Source organism: Psammomys obesus, unplaced genomic scaffold, assembly GCF_907164565.1.
Source record: "Psammomys obesus unplaced genomic scaffold, mPsaObe1.curated_primary_1811, whole genome shotgun sequence".
Taxonomy (NCBI): Eukaryota; Metazoa; Chordata; class Mammalia; order Rodentia; family Muridae; genus Psammomys; species Psammomys obesus.
The window spans coordinates 2,523,768-2,544,590 of NW_026589732.1; the positions used below are offsets into that span (position 1 = coordinate 2,523,768).

A 20,823-nucleotide genomic window follows, 5' to 3' on the forward strand; every position below is an offset into this window, starting at 1 on the left:
CATCCTTGTTTTCATACTAAAAGAGTTTGTACTTTCTTCCTTTCTTTTGATCCTCCTATGTGGTGGTTGTTTCTAGAAACTGTTCATTAACGTGCCTATGCTCTACCCTGGTCTGCCAGCTGGAAAAACTGAACAGAGGATTCTTACAGAAGAAAAGATGAAAAAGCAGAAAGCAGCTGCTCCCTTCTGGTGGCACTCCCACAGACAGGGGGGCGGCATGTCACTGCATGCAAGCCTCTTCAATGCTGTGAAGTCAAGCCCATGCTCCTAAGCAGGCTTTTGTCAAGGTAGACGTATGTTGCTTCCCTAAGGACTGCATCCTACCTAAAAGTAAAAGGTGTGATCTGCCCTTGCCAGCCTGATTGGTGGACACCAGGATTAACCTAACTCAGTGCAGCTAGAGAACAGAAGCATACAGCTAAGCAGATCTCACTGTGTGGACCCTGACAGTAAGTGTTGGTTAACTGCTAGCTGCTACATACTGGGTACAGATTCACTATGTTAAATCCTTCTAACAGATATCTAACAGGTGTGCTCACTTCTCAGGTAACAGACCCCAGAAAACATATCTGAGTACACAACCAGGAAGTTAAATCCGTGTCTCAGGAATGCCTTATCTCTGCACAACACAGTAATACTAAGCAGCAGCCTGAACCCCAGAGAGGTTTCTAGCCTGATGAACTCTGGCTGCCCATTCAGGATCAGTTTTTACTGAGTTGTAACACGTCATTATAAAACTCCAGCCTTGAAAACACACAGAACATCTCTGCTGAGTGCTTCTAAAGAACAATTAGTTGTGACGGCCCCACGTTATTGGGGTTGCCTTGTTTTGAGCTTGACCTTTCTCCAAGTATAATGTGCAGCAGCTGAAACAAAAAGTGAGATGTAAAAGCTTCCTAGTGCATCTGAGGGATGAAAGTGGCCGCTTTATCTCAACTTGGGTTTTTGTCAAAATGAAGCAGAGCCCCTTGGCTAAATAATCATTAGAATATGCCTCCTTGCTGTGGCTTAAACACAATACGTATTATTTAGGAATGGCTCCTGTTCTCATGCCAAAGCAGCACTGTTTAATTTTGATCTCAACTAGTTCTACTTGAGCTACATTCTAGAGAAATTTATACTCTTTTTCTTTCTCTTAAATCCCAGCCCCTAGCCCGGGTTTCTTTGTATAGCCCCGGCTGACCTGGAACTAGCTCTGTAAATCAGGCTGGCCTCAAACTCAGAGATCCGCCTGCCTCTGCCTCCCAAGAGCTGGGATTAAAGTTGTAAAGTTGTACACCACCACTGCCCAGTTCTTTCTCTTGATCTTTTTTCATGTATAATGGTTGATTCTAACAGCTGTTACTAATGTACCTTTTGGTAACACTTTGACAAGACTGAAGTATTACCCCTGTAGTAGAGCTCCCACTGTGACTGGGTACTTGTTTCTGTTGTGACAGCTCAGCTCACTGCTGCCATTGCCTGAAGACTTCACAGCAGTATACATTGGACTTGCTGGCTTCCAGCTAAGTTCACACCATGAGCCTCTGAAAGCCCCTTGCTGCAGCCTAGGATTTACCTATGTCCCTTGCCCCCTGTGGAGTAGCACTAACCTGTTACTTGTGTGTACATATGTATGTACAGGTGTATATGTATACCTTTTTTTAAGTGCATCTATCACCTTAGTTTTTTCTTTTAGTGTATGAAATGACCTGCAGTTTTGAATCTTGCTATCCCACTGGGCTCCCGCAGACCTGACACTGCCCTCTACCAGACCTCAAGCACGGTCATTTCTAAAGCATTATTATGCAAGTGTTGTTTTTATGAAGACTGCATCATGGTTCATTTTAACAGGATCTTTATTGAGTATAAATTTGTTTGTAAAAGTCACATTTTTTCATATGTCAGTTCATGGCCACACAAGGTACAAGTCTTGCGGTACATGTCATCTTCTAAGTTTTCCTCTGGTCCGTATTCATGTTGGTGAGCAGTTTTTTCTCTTTTCCACACACTGCTTCTTACTGCTCGTCGCAATTCTAAGGGGGGAAAAAAGTTTTCAGCCTAATACAAAGTAAGTCCAGTGAGGCTCTCATTATTTCTGTACATAATTTATATAATGGTTTCCTTCCACTCTAACAGTTGGCTATGCACACCTGGTGAGCTGCTTAGTCTGTGCAGTTGTTCACTTCATTTTCAAGCATGAACTGACAGTCACAAGTGCCTATGTGGAGTAAAAGGGTAGCAACAAAAACAATAGAATGGGGTGTGCCGGGCATCTGACAGAACAGGATGCTAGCGCGGCAAAGTCAGCTGAGGGAAGCAAGGAATGGGAACAGCTCAGATCTCAAGGTTCCCAGTTGGGAGCTCCGGTCAGTCAAGCTCTGCTCACAAGACCACCAGGAAGCCAAAAACTCTGATGTATGCCGAAAGGTTTCCTTCTTAGGAAAATGGCCATGCAGTGACCTCTGTTTTATAAAACGGTAATGCTGGTTTAGCTTTTGTTTTGTTTTGTTGAGACAGTCTCATGTAGGCCCATGCTGGTTTCCAACTCTATGTAGCCTTATGGCCACTGAACTTGCAGTGCTCCTGCCTCCACTCCAGCAGAGTAATGGCATTACAGGCATGCAGTAGCACGTCTGGTTTGTGTGATGCTGGGGATCAAACCCTGGCCTCATGCATGCTAGGCAAGCACTCTTATCTACTGAGCTACGTCCCCATTTCAACAACATTATCTTTAAAAAGTAAAAATTGCCAGGAGCAGGAGAGATAGACAGCTCAGTGGTTTGAACAAATACTGTTTTCCTGAGGCCCTGGGATTGATTCCCAGCACTCACATCAGTTGGCTCACAAACAATAACCTCAGTTCAGAGGTTGCTTATTTTCTTTGAGACATTGTGCTGTAATAATAATCAAAACACTCCTTGACTCTGTTTCCAGCCATAACACATTATGAGTAAAAAGACAGGGGGACAGGCTGGAACTGGGCTAAGCACTTGAGATGCATATAGTTTGTATTCTCCTGAGTGAGTGCAGACAGCTGTCATCAGCTGTTTCACAGATGGGCAAGCCAAGGCAGAAGTTACAGACTGCCCAAGGTCAGTCGGCCGATAGCCAGAGGTAGTCTCCAGGGATCAGTCCAGCCCTGGGCAGCACTCTTCAACAGCAAGCCACGCTGCCTTTCTCACCACCTCCTAGGATTTATGGTGCCTGCACCATCTGCTAGAACAGCCAGTCATTCAAACTCTACCTCTCAGGAAGCTCCTCACCGGAGTGAGTCAGTGTGCCCCCTGCTGCAGAGTGGCAGCCTGTGTCACCTTCATAGGGGTTTCTGCTTCCCAGCTTGGCTCTGGGAAGATATGACAGCCACTCTCTTTCCCACTGTGAAAAAAACTTACAACTGGGCTACAAGTCAGACTAAGCTACCTTCTCTGCAAGACTTGAATATTACATGTACTGGGGGAAAGAGATAAGAATTACTTTCTTAGACATACTACATACATGAAAAACCTAGCTTTCCAGTCACAACTGAAGACTGACATGTTCTTCCTCACTCTTGTGAACTCTCAAGCTATGTAGCAGATAAAGCTGGAGCTGCTTCCCGTAGACATTCCTGCTAGAAGCAGAAGCACAGGCTGAGTACCATGTCTCCAAAACTCTTGAAAGTGATTTGTGGATGGTTTTAGATTTTGAAATATCTGCAGATGTGATCTGAGTGTTAAAAAGATAGTTTGATGTACCTGATACACTTCTAGTGTCTGAGCTCCAGCCTGTTGTATGGAGTTGCGAGTGCTTTGGATTTTCAGATCAGAGATGGCTAACCTCCGATGCTAATGAGTTTGGCTGTTCCTTGCCCTTCTCTCCTTTTCCAAACAAGCGGTCCAAAGCCTAAGGACAGGAAGTAGAGCAGGCACACAGAGGGTTTGGGAGCTACCAGGACAGGAAGTAGAATGATGGGAAATGCCTCACTCCCTTACACTAAACAGCCAGGTTTCCAGGTTTCTCCCTGCAGTATAAGCCCTGAAATTTTGGAGGATTAAAACTGGATATCATCAGTATGTATTTGAGCTTTTTATACATGAAGACAGATGGACAGGCTTTGTTCTAGAAATATGCAGCTTGTCACTGGCATAAATGGCAGCCTATGATTATCCCACTGGGATCCAAATATAAATCTGAGCTCCAAAGTAAAGACAAATGAACAAACAACACTGGAGAAATCGGGGTCCACACCACTAATAATGTTGACTGCCACAGGAGTGCAGGAGCCAGAAAGCTGTTGTAGACCTGGCTGGCAGAAAACTCCGAGATCCACCTGCCTCTGCCTCCCCAAGTGCCGGGGTTACAGGCGTTTTCTGAACCATCACAGTCAAGCTGGTTCTGCAAAGCTGCCAGTGGACAGCTGCTGAATGGGACTGGGAGGGGTGGCTATTTGCACAGTCCACTTCTTTTTGCTTACTGGATAAAAATCTAATTACTGGCACTGAGAACAGATGGGCATTGTGTCCCTCCAGATGTGAGGCTCTGGAAAAGGCATCACCTACTTGAGGTACTGAACCTGCACCCTAAGAGAAAACCCACAGAAGTCTAAGTCAAAAGCCTTCCTTCCAAATCCAGTGTGGAAGAAGGAGACAAATTTCAACAACGTCCGCAGCATAAAGGCAAGACTGTGACGATCACAACAGCTTTGGAGTGAAGACCTGATGCCTAAAACAGCATATACTGAGTCCATTCGAGAAGAACGCTAACAGTGTTCCGTGAGCAGAAGTAGAACACAGCCATTTAGACTAAAATCTACTAAGCAGTAAGTTTGCTAATGTCACACTGGCGAAGACCAGTGTTCTGGAATCTGTACAGATAAGATAGTGATTACACAATGTACCCTCAAATGGGTCAGGAAAGTGCTCTTAGAGTATACAGGTAAGGCAATTGGCAGCTCAGTCTGGGGGGAGGATGTACATGTGGTCCTCTGTTCTTCCAGCAACTTGGAAGTCTGAAGTTCTTTGTAAATAAAAAGGGCGTTAGGAAAACAAAGGAACCGGCTTAAAGGAAGCTCCCCAGCCACACCTGGGACATAAGCATCAAAATAGAGTGACAGGAGGAGCTCGCACTAGCATCATCAGCCGATGCTTTACAAACCAAAACAAAGGCCAGGCACGACAGCCCACGTCTTTAGTTAGTGTCACCTGGAAGGAGGAAGCAGGGAGGCCTGAAGTGGAGCCAGCCTGGTCTACAAAGCAAGTACCAGCTATACAGTGCATTCCTTTTTCAAAACGAAACAATGATGGACATCTATAATCCTGGCACTTGGGAAGCAGAGGCAGGAGGATTGATATAAGTTCAAGTCTACCCTAGGCAACATGAATCTTGTCTCAAGAAAATAAAACTAGAGCCCAAGGAAAAGCTTTGTTTCAAATTAAAACAACCCCTATTGAAAGGCACACAAAAAACTGGCTCAGCTACTAATCGCCATATACTAAAACCACTGAGTAAAAGGGTGCTACATCCACAGTGTCCTATGTATTAGAAGGGTGACTGTCATCTCCCTCAAAAACTGGCAGGTGTCATGTGGTATCCTTTATCTCCTAACAAGTACTCCTCCCAAAGACATTTAGCCTGAGTCTAATGGAGCAGAAACAAGATGCTGAGTAGCCCAGGGGCAAGGGTGTGCTGCAAAGTATCCCTGACAATAATAAACTGTGACCCCAGTATCTCCTGGACCTGACAAATGCAAGTGAGAGGACACAGGAACGACAGATGATGGGAAACATAACATTTTGCATAATCACTTTTTAAAAAAGATTTATTTTATGTACATAAATGTATCTTCATGCACACCAGAAGAAGGAATCAGATTCCATTTCAGGTGGTAGTGAGCCACCATGTGGTTGCTGGGCACTGAACTCCGCTTTGATCATGAGTTTGTCTTCCATGAACTAAACAGGATGGAGTTATACTCCTCCCAACAAGATCTACAACAGTCACAGACAAATCCACAGGCCAGCATGCAGTGTCCAAACTCAGAGGGGACCTCAAATGTGATGTCCTTACCTGCCCCTGGCATGGGTGGGGGCATGCCTAGTCACAAGGAAGCTCAGTAGCCTTTTGGGAGGAAGACTGCTAGTACTCCATACATGTAACATGGAAGAAACACCCATATTCCCACCTTATTTGAGGCAAGAAAGCCCACAGGCCAGTTTCAGTTCAGGTTCTTGTCCACTGCTGGGCAGTGCGCCCTTGGAAATCCAGTTACCCTCTGACTCAGATGTGGAACCTTGACTGTGTACTTTATGATAGTCACACCTTTTTCTGTAGCAAACTCTGCTATAACTGCTACCATAAACCGCATGTTAAAAGCAGGTGAATGTAATCGCTTACCTTCCCATAAAGAAGAAAGCTTTACGTCAGCTTCGCTGTGCATCAAGAGGAACCATGTTCCAATTCTTTCCAACTAAAAAGCCTTTAGACTTGCTCTGACTCCTCTCTGTTCTGAGCAAAGCGTACAATCAGCTCCTCGTTTCTACTCTACAGTCTACTCCACTCAGCCTCTGTGGCCTAGTCAGGACAGGAGCATATCCACCAAGTGCTAGAGTGAATCAATAAGAAGCCATAATTAAAGAAGGCACCACATGGGCCTCAGCACACTGAAAACCCCAAGGTAATGAGGGGACACAGACCTCCCAGAACTCACATATCCACAAGCAAAAGGGGAAAATGGCAGGCAGTCTTATCTGTAGACACTTGGAGAGTACACACTCGTGCAAGCACTTCAAACATTTCCTTAAAAAGCATGCTTCACCCAAACAAGAAATGAACCTAAGAAAACAATCTTCAAAAAAAAAAAAAAAAAACCTCAGTGTCAGCTGGGACTCAGGAATAAGGAAATCCATGGTATTTTTGTCTAATATACGGTAGTTTGAGCTAATGCAATGATCAAAAAGTAAACACCAATTGCATTCATGTTTTGAAAATTATAGAAAATTTGTATTATTACATATGCATAGCTTAATAGAATCATATTTTAAAAGGCAAGAAATTAAGTGCATCTCATAGTCTTTTACTAGTCAAATTATAGGAATTTGACCAGACTACAGAATTAGTGTCTAAGGAAAAGTTATAGATAGCATTCATCACTTTGTAATACAAATTTCTAGGTAATACTTATTCTTCTATCCACATTTCATTGTCTGTATCAAAGTATCACCCAAGTTGATTTCAGCCCTGCACTTGGGCTGAAGAGATGGCTTAAACTATCATGATCTGAGAAGAATCCATCAGCTCAGTGGGTAAGAGTGCCAATATGAGAACTGAATTTGAATTCCCCAGCACCGAAACAAAACAACAACAAAACCAAGTCATGGAGCATATGTAACGTCAGCACTGGGGTGGGAGAGGTGTACGGGAAAGGTGGATCCTGTATCAGCAGCTGTGCTGTTAGAGGGAGGGACCAGTGCAAAAGATTGGAGAAAAGGCCAGTGTAAGGGGAGTGATCACCTGAATGCTGGGACATAGCTGTGCCTGGCACGGAGCGTGTGAAATGCTCTTTGTGGAAGTCTGCTGAGGGAAACTCCGCTAAGCTTTCCAGGTGGAATTTCTATCTGCTCAGGAACTAAGTCACTTGTTCAATGGGTTTTCACACAGAAAAGAAGTGTTAAAGGGACTCAAGACCAGGCGGTAGGGTCACAGAGCAGGGCTTCATTTCTCTAACTTCTCTACCTCTGTGCTCTTTCAGTGAAAACCTGGGGAGGGGAGGCAGCCCCAAGAGGAAGCCAGGAAGGCTGGTGTTGCCTTACTTTTGCTTTGTTTGGGTTTTTCTTGTGCTTGGTTGGTTAGCTGATTGTTGGCTTTTTTGGTATTATTGTTTAGTTAGGTTTGGGGGGTTGGGTTTTGTTGTAGGGTTTTGCTTTTGTTTATTGTGCCAAGGGCTCACTCTATAGCCCAGGCTGGCCTCCAATTCACAATCCTCCTGCCTCACTGAGTACCAGGATTATAGACGTGTGCCACCACCTCTCCCTTTTCTTTGTGTTTAAGACATGTGGGCTATCTTATCATCCTGTAAAACCTCTTCTAAACCTTAAAATCACAGGAAAACTTAATATGGCTAGAATACTAATTGAAATGGATCAAGGAAATGTATAATTAACCTATATGCAGAATGCATGTTACTGAGACACTGGGCACCACACAGGACTCTACATAGCGGCCAAATGAAGGGCATGTACTGGTTACTTCCTGAAGACTCTTCTTTGAGGATTTTTACAGCCTGGGTGCTCCTGCCACGCTGTGTTCATCCTTGGTGTGGCTCTGTCCCCGGCACCCTGTCATTGCATCCCTGGTGTGGCTCTGTACCCAGCACCCTGTCACCGCATCCCTGGTGTGGCTCCGTCCCCGGCACCTGTCACCGCATCCCTGGTGTGGCTCTGTCCCCGGCACCCTGTCACCGCATCCCTGGTGTGGCGCCGTACCCAGCACGCTCTATTAGTATCTCAAGTTTCTTTCCTGACACCCAATCCAACATGTTGGTTAGCACAGCGCTTTGCACATGGTAAAACTAGATGTGGGCTTGGTGAGCAGACTTATGGAAACATTCACACATGGATACACACGTGGCCAATGAATGCAGAGACAGAACCACCAGGGAGTGAAGAGCTATATGGAGATAGATACACAGATGGAATGACTGTAACATGAAGACTCAGTAAGAGACATGACAACTGTCCCAACACAGGTAACAAGCTGCTCATTGCGGGTATTTCATAGTCCTATTTAAATAAAGATGCTCAGACTAGCTGATATCTGCTATTCCTTCTAGCTACGAAACCCAATGACTGTTTAGCTCATGGTTTTATTTCAGGCAATTAGAGAGGTGGCTATTGAGAGTCTTGTTATTTTATGTTACTGTTTTCTTTATTACAGTTCATTCACTTTGTATCCCAGCTGTAGCCCCACTCCTTTGTCCCCTCCCAATCCCGCCCTCCCTCCCTCTTCTCCTCCCTTGCCCCTCTCCCAGTGCACTGATAGGGGAGGTCCTTCTCTCCTTCCATCTGACCCTAGCTATCAGGTCTCATCGGGACTGGCTGCATTGTCCTCCTCTGTGGCCTGGTAAGGGTGTTTCCCCCTCATGGGGAGGTGATCAAAAGAGCCAGCCACTGAGTTCATGTCAGAGACAGTCCCTGTTCCCATTACTATAGAACCCTCTTGGACACTGAACTGCCATGGGCTACGTCTGTGTAGAGGTTCTAGGTTATCTCCATGCATCGTCTTTGGTTGGAGTGATTTTTCTGTTGCTCTCCTTGTGGAGCTCCTGTCCCTTCCAGGTCTTTCTATCTCCCTCTTCTTTCATAAGATTCCCTGCACTATGCCCAGAGTTTGGCTATGAGTCTCAGCATCTGCTTTGATACCCTATTGGGTAGAGTCTTTCAGAAGCCCTCTGTGGTAGGCTCCTGTCCTGTTCCCTGTTTTCTCCCTCTTCCAATGTCCATCCCATTGTTACTGTTTTCTTAAACACTGCAGGCCACATAAGGAAAGGAAGTACTGAAGTATGAGCCAAGACTCATACACCAGCCTGCTGAGGCCAAAGTTCAAACCCATGTTCCTCACCTATGGAGAAGACATTCCAATATCTTCTACAAACAGGAAGGACCTCACTACGGAGCTTTTGCTTTTGCTCCGTAGTGAAATTAGTGATAGAAAACTTGGCCACTTACCTTTTACTTTTTTATCAAACTTCTTCTGCTTCATTTTTTCTCGGTTTTCCTGCCGCACTTCCTTGGCATCTTCCAGTGCTTCCTGGCTACCCCAGACTTCAAGAGCTCGCTTGACAACCTACAAAAGTTGAGGTGTCAGTTAGCTGGGAGTTAGCATCCACAGTGCAAAGTCCTCATTATGGAGCTGAGCCCACAGAAGCCAGTAAGTCACATCAGGGGCAAAACCATGGAATTTAACAGCTAGAGAATTCCCTTAAATCCCACATTTTCCACAAGAAGTTGAAATACAGAAAATCATAAATGAAGACTCAGAAAGAAAATGTAAAATCCAATCATGAGATTGGGGTAGGAAACGCCATGAGAGTCTCTGTCTGACATTTTCCTGCCTGTGTTGCGTAAGCAGGACACACGAGACTGAAATGATGCCTACTGGCACTCTCATAAAGCACAAAGCACCAAGTGATACAAAAACCTGGGCTGCTTTAATTAGCACCATTTTTACTTATTTTGAATGGTACCTAAGATAAATGGTGAACTTTTTAATCAATAATCACATACTTAATGAAATTCAGTATATATTTTGTTTGACAATGTGGCTTACTTTTATTTATAGATGAGGAAATTTCTAGTATATTCCTACACAAAAATCTCTAAAACAATGTCTCTCCATAATATCATATAACGGTACAAAAATTGTATATAAGCCATCCTGGAGTAGATACAGGAGGGTATGTGTGACTCCAAACAATAGGCCTGGGCACTGAAGCAGCCAATAAGTGGGTTTCTGTCACGGCACATGGGCAACCTGCTCAGAGCAGGACCTAAAATCTGCTCTGAGCTGTGTAAGTTCCAGGGCCACTCCAGCACTGCAGATTGTATGGACCAATACACTTAGGTTTCAGGTGTTGGTGAATAACTGAAATGCCATTCTCCTTAAGGGCCTTTCTTGCTTGGTAAAAGGAGACTAACTGACAGGAAAATGAAATCTGACTTTTTTAAACCTTTTTTAGAGTGCAAATTGTACTCCCAACATCACCCACCGGTAACATGTTTATGCCAAAGTTGCCACAGCAAAATGAAGCTGAGCCTGGTGGTGTATGCTTTTAATCCCAGCACTCAGGGAGGCAGAGGTGGGTGGATCTCTGTGAGTTCAAGGCCAGCCCAGTCTACAAAGCAAGTCCAGGACAGCCAAGGCTACGCAGAGAAACCCTGTCTTGAACAACAAAACAAAAAAGTGAGATGCTGAGCATCATTACCTGTGAGTGGGATGGACATACAAACAAGAAAAGGATCCTCTTTACTGTGAGAGCAAACCCAGGGCTAGTTATGCTAAAAGTTCACCTAGAGTCGGACATCCCAAAGTCTAGCTTACTAGAGACCTGTAACTTCAAGTAGAGCTTCATGTCGCCCCACTGTGCATGCCGAGGGTTCTTCTTCACGATGAACCTGAGCGCCGGCTCTCTTTTCTCTAAGTCGCAGTCTTTCAGAAGGTATTCCTGCTTGGCTTCTGTTTTGGTTATGAGCTTGTGTTTGTCATCAGTATCTCTGCAAAGAGATTAAGAGCATTATGTAAACTATTTTAATTAATATTTTAATTAAACTGAGTTTTCAGACAGCCCAGCAACCACAAGGCCTGTGCAGCCAAAGATGCAGATGTCATTTCCCTGCCTTTGGTTCTCAGGGTCAAAGTCATAAAAATTTAAGCAGATTCTGGTCATGTAACAATTAAGAATCTTCTTAAAGCCTTTCTTATTCCAGAAAGAACTTAAAATAAAAATACAGAAGATACAATGAAAAAAAAAGACTCACAAGAAAGAAAATATAATTGAGTTACAAGGTCACCAGAAGAAGCAGCTCATGCCATCATCGCAGCATCCCAGGCTGAGAAGAGAAGACTGTAAGTTCAAGGCCAGCCTGAACACAAAGTCCCATCCCCTAAACACAGCTGGGCTCTGGTGGCTCAAAAGCCAAGGTAAAAACAGAGATAGAGAGGACCCTTGAAGTACCACAGAATTTATGCATGGCCCATGAATTGGCTAAATTATCTTTTTCCTTCACTTGTTTCCCACCTAGATGTCAAACAGCACTGTTCAATGTGGTGAGAAGACAGCTGTGACTTAATGGATAAAATAGGGCCTTGTTTAATGAGGCTTTGTTCTAGTCAGAAGACAGTCCACACAATGACTGGGAAAATGCTCGAAGACCCATAAACCACAGTGAAGGGACGGGGATTTTCTGGCAGGAGGGTCACCAGAGGCTCTAGTGAGGACACTGGTAAGCAGAGCCCAGCGGAAGCCAGGAAACAGCATCTTAGCAGAGAACCATGGGCACAGAGGCTTTCAGGCAGGGTGGATGACACACACACCTGGAAGTGAGAGGCTGGAAGACATAGTCAGAGGCAACTGGGGACCTGCAGCCGTGGTGAGGACATATTTGAAGTGGAATTAAAAGCCATCTTAACAGATTTGAGCAAAATTCTCTAGAGAGAAGTCGCGAGGTGCAAGCTGAGGAAGGGGGGTGGCTGAGACCAGTTAGATCTCCACTTGGGAGGCTGAGGCAGGAAGGTTGTAAGCTCGGGACCAGCCTGCACAGCCCGGTGCACCAAGGCCATGGCTCAGTAGCTGAGTTGCCTAGAATGCTTCAGTCTCTATCACCACAAAAACAAGCAGTATTTTAAAATAAGCACCTGCAGCTATCACATGTTGACAAATCAAAGTGGTTCATAAGATATGAGTCCATGAACTCTTTCCCACATTCTTCACAGATGGTATAATCAAACTCCATGACGGGCCCTGCAGGAGGAAGGGGGAGTGTTTACTCTTTCGCAGGACTAAAATACATATTTTTCTCTATCACATTAGTGTACTGTCATAGATCTTATACTGACACAAATACCTATGGGAAAAAATGAATTAATCTTAGGTTTATGAAAAACAATTTTCTAAGAGGGAAATAAGAAAAAAGGAATTAAGAGGGGAAGAGATCTGGTAATTCACCAAGTCCTTCTGAACCTCAACCATTTGCAGTGCTGCCTCGCTTACACCACGGCATCAGGGATCCTGTGTCCTGGCTTCCAGTATCATCAGCCTGTCTGCAGGGAATCACAGTACTGCCCTGGTCCAGCTGCCTTGAGAAGCATGTTAGAGGCTTTTCAGGTTAGAATCCATATTCCTGAGACACAGAGGCAATCCCTCAGGTGGTGGATCATTCAGACCACCTTGTGATTCTCTGTGTTCTTAGAACTCAACAAAGCATATAGAAGCTTGACATTGGTTTTAGACGTTCATCTTGTGTGCCCAAACATCACTGTATCCTGGAAACTTCCATTGGATGATCCTGGCAACTGCCATTATATACTCTTTCTGATAAAGGTATAAAAAAGAAAAGCCTGATTGCTCAGAATAAACTTGTCTCAGCCTTAGTCTTGCTGAGACCCTCCAACCTAACCTGGTGAAGATTCATTTCTCATGAGCCAAATCAGGAAAGCAGGAAGCACTGCCCTGCGTCGGTCATCTCACTGATTGTGGTCTGGCAGTCTGGGGGGGCCCAGGGGATCAAATTCAAGTAGCCTGGATGGCTGTGTTCCTTCCTGGGGACATTTTGAGCTCCTAGAGGCTGCCCATTTTCCTCCCCCATCCCCCACCTTCAAGACAGGACAAGTTTCCCACACGCCATCACTGGCTTCCTCTACAAGACCAGTCTCTCAGGAAGCCCTGACTGCATTGGGCTCACTGGGATTATAGTGATCTCCACCATTTCAAGTCTTTGACTTTAATCCTATCTGTAAAGTCTCCTCTAAGTAAAGAACATATACAGGCTCCAAGGCAGTTAGAGTATGGATATCTTGGTAGCCTTTTGTTCTGCCAACTGGGTACTGCTGAGAGAAGAGACTGGCCCCATGGGGAGGGAGAAAGGCCACTAACACACCAAGCAGTCAAAGCAGCAGAGAACAAGGCGACAGAGCTCACTAAGATGGGGACATTATTCTTCTTTCTGCCCTGTCAACAGCACAAATGCTTCCACTCTACCATGTCACCCCCTGGCTTATAAACTTGAGAGTCACCGAGCCCTGCAGCCCTCAGCACGCCACACAGAACTGACCCTGGCAAGGTAAAGCTGGATTCTCTTATAGACATCAATGCCTCGCTAAGGACCTAGCTAATAGTCCTCCGACAAGTGTAAGCCCCACTGGAAAACCTCAGGATGACTACTGCTGCCAGCCCCAGCTGAGGGCTGCCACAGTGGAAAAACAATTCCAGCACTGCCTGCCTTAGCTACTTCAAAAGCGAGGTCTGTCAAATTCCCACCACCCCTTAACTCCACTAATCTCCAAGCTCTTCAAAGAAATGGTTCTTCGTAAAACAGGACATAGCTACAGAAAAGAGAAACAAAATAGTTTAGAAGGTTGTTGATCTCTTGAAAATATTTACTAGGATGAAGAGAAACTGTGATCGGAAGTACCGTTAGATAGCTACATCATATTATTCAGAAACCCTGAAAGGTGCTACAGCTTTGTAAGGTTAAAACTAGGTCATCAGGGGAACTCTTAAATATACACAAGGATATTTTCCATCGCGATCAGCCTGTTCAATTTGCCACTCAGTCCCCATCCTCCTTATCCATTTTTCGAGGTCTCTATTTTTTAAAGGATGATTTTTTTAATGATTTGCTACCGTCCTTTATTACTGTGGTCTTACTTTATTACTGTGTCTTGAATTAACTGGCGCCTCCTACGTCACTGCAGCATGCCTCCATCAGTTCAGAACGGTTACATTTTCGGTGGCCATGTGCCCTAACAGGCCACCAAGTTCTAGATAGCAGGTCCCAGAAGTATCACTTTCAGCACCAGCACCCGTCACCAACGGACTCCCAGTTGTTGTGTTCCACAGGCAGCAAGGGCGGAGGCCCTCCCACTGCAAGCTCTCCAGCCTGCACCAGCAGGCAGCACTCATGGGTGGCCACCCTAACGTTATTAACACGGTCAGAGCTTCCAGCCTGTGAGGGCTGTAAGTCACCTGCTGGACAGGAATGGTCAAGGATGAAAGCTTAGAACCCTGGGAATGTATCATTTTCCGCTAGAGCTGACACGGACACAGGTTATCCAGGTGTCCCTCCTGTATAAAGGACAAGACAAGAGCTCTTACTCAAGCCGTTTACAAAAATAAAACCAAAATCAAAAGAATGTGATTTTAAAAATCTGCATGTAAGCCCAGTTTCTTCAGATTCAACTAGCCCCTAGCCCCTTGACCAACAGGAACCCAAAGCTCATGCTATTCATGTGTTCTGTCCCTTACTTTAGTAAACTTTCCCATTTGCTACCATTTCATCGAACCAAACACCATTTTCCCTACAACAATGCCCTAGGCATGTTTTTTTTTTTAACTTTTTTTAGTATTTAACCTTTTTTTTAATTAAATTTTCCTAGGCATGTTTTAATTGAGGTAGCAAGGCAAGCTCTCAACCGATACATAATGCCTCTTTAAATTAAAACACAGCTTTTGCAGATTCAGTAATCAAAAATAGTCACAGTAAGACTTGCTATGGTTTGAATGTCTGCACGGGCTCATGTACTGGAACACTTGATTCTCCGCACTGTTTGGGAGGTTCAGAACCTTCAGGAGGCAGAGTCTAGATGGAGAAAGTAGGATCCTTAAGCGCAGGCCTTGAGGGCCGCAGCCTGGCCACACTTCCGAGAGAGCCTTCTGCCTCCTGGTTGGCAGCTGCCACCCGCTTGTTGCCATGGACCAAGCCCTTTGCCATGCCTTCCCCACCATGATGGACTGATACCACCTGAACTGTGTTCAAAATAACTTTCCTCACTAGAGTTGCTCCAGTGAAAAATAAATAGCTGAGACAGTTTTCATAACCACAAAATCACAGTGACACAAAGGTCACGGAATCCAGTGTGTTCCCTCGTAACACAGGGCTGCTCCCCACCGAACTACAGTGAGGTAGCCTTGCGTTTCTTCTCCCCTGCCCCCTCAAGTCTTCCCATCAGTCTTTTGTGCCCTGAATCCCGAGGCTTTACAGTCCAAGGCAGCAGTCAGTGTGGTTGGGAAGCTTCTTAGGGGCCCTTGGAAGCCACATGATCTATGCAAGAACATTCCCCAAGAGCCTAGAGGTACACACAGGCACACCACCATTACACCGGACCGACACGTCCCTCTGGAACTGTCACTATCTCAAATTCTGCTCCCCAAAGGAAATCCCCCTAAGTGCATGCTCTTTACACTGAGAGGACGCTCCTGGACTTGTGTGCTGCTGGAAGGTCTTCAGCTAAGTCAGCCAGGATTTAGAACTGCCTCAGATGTGCTGATTTCAAAACACTCGGCCACTCTCCTTCGGAACTACATGCCTGCCTATATGCCCTCTTGAAATATGGCATCCGATATGAACATGAGATGTTACCCTCTAGGCCTCAATGTCTGCCACTCACGGTGCTGGGCACACTAGGTTTCTCCAGCTCCGACAATTTCAGATTTCAAACTTTTGTCTTTTCCAGGCTGTGAAAGCATTCTCAGCTGGGAGAATGTGTACAGATAACTGACTTATTGACATGCTAACCTCATGTGGCAAATTCACAGCCCTCCTTCTATTCCAGCTTTAAATAAAACAATGTTTGAAGTGGGTACTGGCTTCTCGTTTGGGGCTATAAAAATAATTTTTTTCTTCTCGTCTTTTTTAGTTTTTGTTTGTTTGTTTTCTTCTTTTCTTTCTTTACTTTTTTTTTTTTTTTTTAAGATGGGGTTTGAGATGTAAGTTTCTGTCAACTTGCCACAACCTACAATCACTAGACACAAGAGTCTGGACTGAGGAGCTGTCAAGATCGGGTTGTCCTGCGACCTTGTCTGTGGGGCCGTCTTAACTTTTAGCTCACGGGGGAAGGCGCAGCACTGTAGGCAGCACCACTCCCTGGCTGGGATTCCTTGGCTGTGTAAAGCAGGAGCACAGAGGGGCTAGCTGACCGCTAGGCAAGCATGGGTGCATCTGCTCCTCTCAGCTCTTCGCTTGGGTTTGCTGTAGCTAGCCGCTCAAGTTCCTGCCTTCAAGGGCCTCCAATGGTGGGCTGCGACCTGAATTTCTATGCAAAGGGGCCCTTCCTCCCTCATTTCTCAAGGTGTTTGAACCCAAACCGGGATTTACTGTGTTTTGCCAGTCTGCTACATCCTTTTTTCTTTCTTTGAGACAGGGTCCCACTTTGTTGCTCTGGCTGGTCTGGGACTCACTGTCTACACCAGGCTGGCCTCAAGCTCCCAAAGATCCACCTGCTGGGATTAAAGGTGCACGCCACCAGACCTCACCAGTCTAGTCTTAACCTCCTCAGTTCGGTTCATCGCCCTGCTTTAGCCTCCCAGGTAACGCGATGGCCAGCTCATGAAAATACTTCTGAGCCTTTACTCTGTCCATCAGTGCCTTGGCTCCTCCTGCCTGTGCCACAACAGTGAATGTTTGTCCACCACATGTATGCAAACCAAGTAATCATTCCCACATTCCCACAAGAAGTATTTGACTTCTTGTTGTTAATAAACATTTTTAATACACGCAATGCTACATCGATGAACAAATAAAAGTACATAAAAATATAAAGCCCTTAGGGATGTCATTAAGAAAGGCATCATGTAAAACTGTATGTTAATAGCCAGGCATGGTGGCACACATCTTTAATCCCAGCACACAGCAGGCAGAAGCAGGTGGATCTCTGTGAGTCTGAGGCTAGCCTGGTCTAAAGAACGAATTATAGGACAGCCAGGGCTACACAGAGAAACCCTGTTTTAGGGGTAAAACAAAAAGCAAACTACATGTTAACAAGCCCAGGATACAAATACATTCAGAGAATGGAAGTAAAATTGTACATATTAAATATAAAATGTTCTATTTTTTTCCTTGCAAAAAGAAGTTATTTTAATTGGACATTGCTAATATTTATTTTAAATCCTCTTTAAAGAACATCATCAAGCCAATGCAAATATGCCCTCAGCTGAGAGAAAATGAATAGTGAGCTATTTATATGCTAAAACTAACAAGAAACCTATATTTAGAATTTATAAAGTTTTGTATCACCATTAGATAGTTTAAAATTATACAAAAGTTTTGAATAGATACTACTCCAAAATTTAAAATGGGCAACAAATACTTAAAAGGATGTTCAAGGGGCTGGAAAGATGTCTCAGAGGGTAAGAACACTGGCTGCTCTTCCAAAGGTCCCAAGTTCAATTCCCAGCAACCACATGGTGGCTCATAACCATCTATAGTGAGATCTGCTGCCCTCTTCTGGTGTGGAGGCAGACATGCAGTCAGTATATTGCATAAATAATGAATCTTTAAAAAATTTTTAAATTAAAAAAAAACGACCAATAAAAAAAAAACTGTTACCATAATGTGGAGAAGCCCCCTCCTGATAAGAGTTTGAAACTGTGAATCTGCCTAAAGCTGTCTTGCAGTGCTTCATAACATTAGACTTCATGTTAGCATATGTCCAAGAAATTGCACGTGTAAGCATATTTGTTCTACCATGAAAAGGGAGCACGCATGAAAGTTATAGTTGTAACCAGTAAATATATATACACACATATGCATATAGTTGTGTTTTCCCTTTTATTGAAAATAGATCCTTTTTTCCTATAATATATCCTGATTAATTCCCCTCCCTCTACTCCTTCCAGTTCCTCCCCACCTCCCCAGGTCTTCTCATTGATCAATGGGCAAAGAATTCCTCATGTTGCTCCAAAATAACCAATGCCAATACTTCTTTTGTGGAAAAACTTATGCTTTACCTGGTTCGTGAACAATATTTCCAATGCTGTGTTTCTCCTCTTCCTCTTCTAAAATAAAGCCGCCTTTGGTGTCAATCATTTTGGGAGCTGGCTTTACACTGGTCATGCCTACAGAAAGCAGATGAATGCAGTCATCAGCCTGTGTACCCCCCCCCCCCCCCCCGTGGGGAAACAGGAAAAGGATAACAGTGTCACCAACTTCGAGTCAAACTGTCCTGAAGATCCCAGCTAGCATAGGAAAACAAAACAAACAAACGCCTAGGTGTTAGAAAGGAGTAAAATGCTATTTCCTCACAGGTGACATGACCATGTATGTAAAGAGCCCCAAGAACCTGCCGCACAATTAAAGAACAGCCCCCTGAAGCCGCTACACTGACCACAGGAGACACAGAAATCAAAGACAACACAGGCCCCTGGGATGTACCAGGCAGAGCTCACTGGACTGTGCGTTAGGAAATGGGAACTTGGAGGACCACTCCTACAGCCACAATAAATCCACCCCACACCCAGATCTCAATGAACTCCCAGCACTTCAGAGGTTTAGTGCCAATCAGAGACAGGAAAAACTACTCAACACCACTAGAGGAACACCTACACCTCTAACACCTCTCCAGTGAATTCCAGCTGGGTGCCCTCTGCTTCCATTCTGATGCAATGTACCTGGAGTTGAAGCCCACAGGTCAAGGGTTCAGTTCCCAACTACACAACTTCAGATGCTAACTGGAGGCAGGGACTTTGGTCAGCTGGCTATAAATCAGCTTCTAAAGCTACTTCCCTCCCCACCACCTGCATTACCAGACCCAGGCATCTTATGCTACTCCTAGTTCCCTGTAGCCCCGGTGTGGAACTGAACTGCACTGTCCCTACGCTTGCCAGGCTGTCTGAAGTTGTAGAGACTCTCACGGCCTTAGACATTCCCAGCAGGTAGGAGAAAAACATCTGTAAGACATTTCACCTACCAGCGTCTACCTGCATATGGATAATGAGAAACTGAGGCTGCACAGAGATCTTACAAGATCTGCACTAGAACCAACAAAGATTATGAAAATAACTTTTCATATTACAAAATGGTATAGAAGGACTTTCAAATGACTTTGTAAGATCCAAATCTAAGTCACAAGCCAGCTCTGCTGGTCAGGGGCAACCGATCAAATTCAATGGCAACTCTAAAAGTACAAACTGCCATAAAACATACGCATTATTGTTGTTCAGTACATACTGCCAAAACAAAACATACATACATACATATAAATGGAATTGTGAGAGAGAGGGATAAAAAAGTAAATTACTTTTGTATGAATAATTTGGGTGAATTATACCAGCAGCCCAAGGCACAACTGACATTAAAAATACAGAAAATAGCAAGGCAGGGGCTACCCTAAGGTGCCGAGTGTAGCCAAAATGAACCCAGGGCCACATGGTACTGATTAATTAGGTACTGATTAACCTGAGAAAAAAAAAATCTCTTTTCTTTATTGATGTCAACTGCCAGTCCGTAAAAACAAGCCCTGCCCTTTCCATTTTCCTAGATAGCCATGAGAATCCAATCGGGTAACTCCAAAGAGCGGGACACTGCCGGTGTTACTCTACCAGGCCCGGGAAAAAGACCATTACTTAAGCTGGGCGCAGGCTTATGTAATGGTTGCCAGGCTGAAAGCTCTGCCCCACAGAGGCGCCAGGCAAAGGGCACGACAGGGAAGGTCTGGAACCGCGGAGGCGCGGCCATGCACGGCTGTTCCCACACAGCGAGGCCGAGGGGGCCGCCGTGGTGCAGCGTGAAGGCCCGGGATGCGGTCACAAGCCCGCGGGAGGGAGCCGTGCGCGCGCCCGTCGGGGCCCCACCTCCGGTGGCCGCCGCCGCGGGGTACGGCCGCGCCGCCAGCCGCGCCTGGCGCAGCATCAGCGCCCGCTGCCGCTTCCGCTCCACGCTAGCGCGTACGGCGGCCGGCAGCTCCGTGGGCTCCTCCGCGGCCGCGGGCTCCGGTGACGTCCGCTCGTCCTCCGCCGTCGCCATCGCCAGCCTGCTCCGTTTGTCAGCGCACGCGTAGCACCAGCAGCTTCCCGTAGGCGCCGTCCCGACCCTACCCTAGACCGCCTGTGCAAAGAAGGGCGCCTGCGCAGTCAGAGTGGTGGCGGAAACGACTGGTGGGTGTGGCAGTGCGCCTGCGCAGCCGAGGGGTAGTGGCGAAAGGAGAGAGCTTTCGTTGACTTATAACCCGGACCAAGGGATGCAAGAGGTTCAGAACTCTAAGGTCATCCTTGACTGCACAGTATGTTCCAGAGCAGCCTGGGCTACAGGAGACCCTGTTTGAAAACGTAAAGAGAGCATGGAGAAGAGCATCGGGAATGAAGAACGGCAATGTGAC

The 20,823-nt window shown here is 45.4% G+C and overlaps 1 protein-coding gene across 2 annotated transcripts; it reads right to left on the bottom strand.

Annotated features, from left to right (window-relative positions):
• Positions 1 to 1,820: 1,820 nt before the first annotated feature.
• Xpa (XPA, DNA damage recognition and repair factor) lies at positions 1,821 to 20,541 on the bottom strand. 2 transcript variants are annotated; one of them, XR_008719887.1, is made up of 7 exons: positions 20,300 to 20,541; positions 18,458 to 18,565; positions 12,370 to 12,475; positions 11,063 to 11,228; positions 9,684 to 9,801; positions 6,355 to 6,562; positions 1,942 to 2,015 (listed from the first exon to the last, which is right to left on the bottom strand). XR_008719887.1 is itself a non-coding variant. In XM_055605330.1 (6 exons), exons 1-6 carry the CDS (start codon positions 20,469 to 20,471, stop codon positions 1,867 to 1,869), a joined length of 819 nt encoding a protein of 272 aa, XP_055461305.1. In that variant the 5' UTR covers positions 20,472 to 20,541; the 3' UTR covers positions 1,821 to 1,866. The 2 variants fall into 2 exon arrangements, 1 of the variants encoding a protein (XP_055461305.1); XM_055605330.1 differs by lacking the exon at positions 6,355 to 6,562 and having other exon boundaries at positions 1,821 to 2,015.
• Positions 20,542 to 20,823: the final 282 nt, after the last annotated feature.

Coding starts and splice junctions, on each gene's coding strand:
- Xpa (XM_055605330.1), bottom strand. CDS start 20,471: ATGGCGACGGCGGAGGACGAGCGGACGTCACCGGAGCCCGCGGCCGCG. Junction 18,566..20,299: donor CGCGGCGGCGGCCACCGGAG/GTGGGGCCCCGA, acceptor TGCTTTCTGTAG/GCATGACCAGTGTAAAGCCA. Junction 9,802..11,062: donor AGCTCTACTTGAAGTTACAG/GTCTCTAGTAAG, acceptor CAACTTTTGTAG/GTTGTCAAGCGAGCTCTTGA.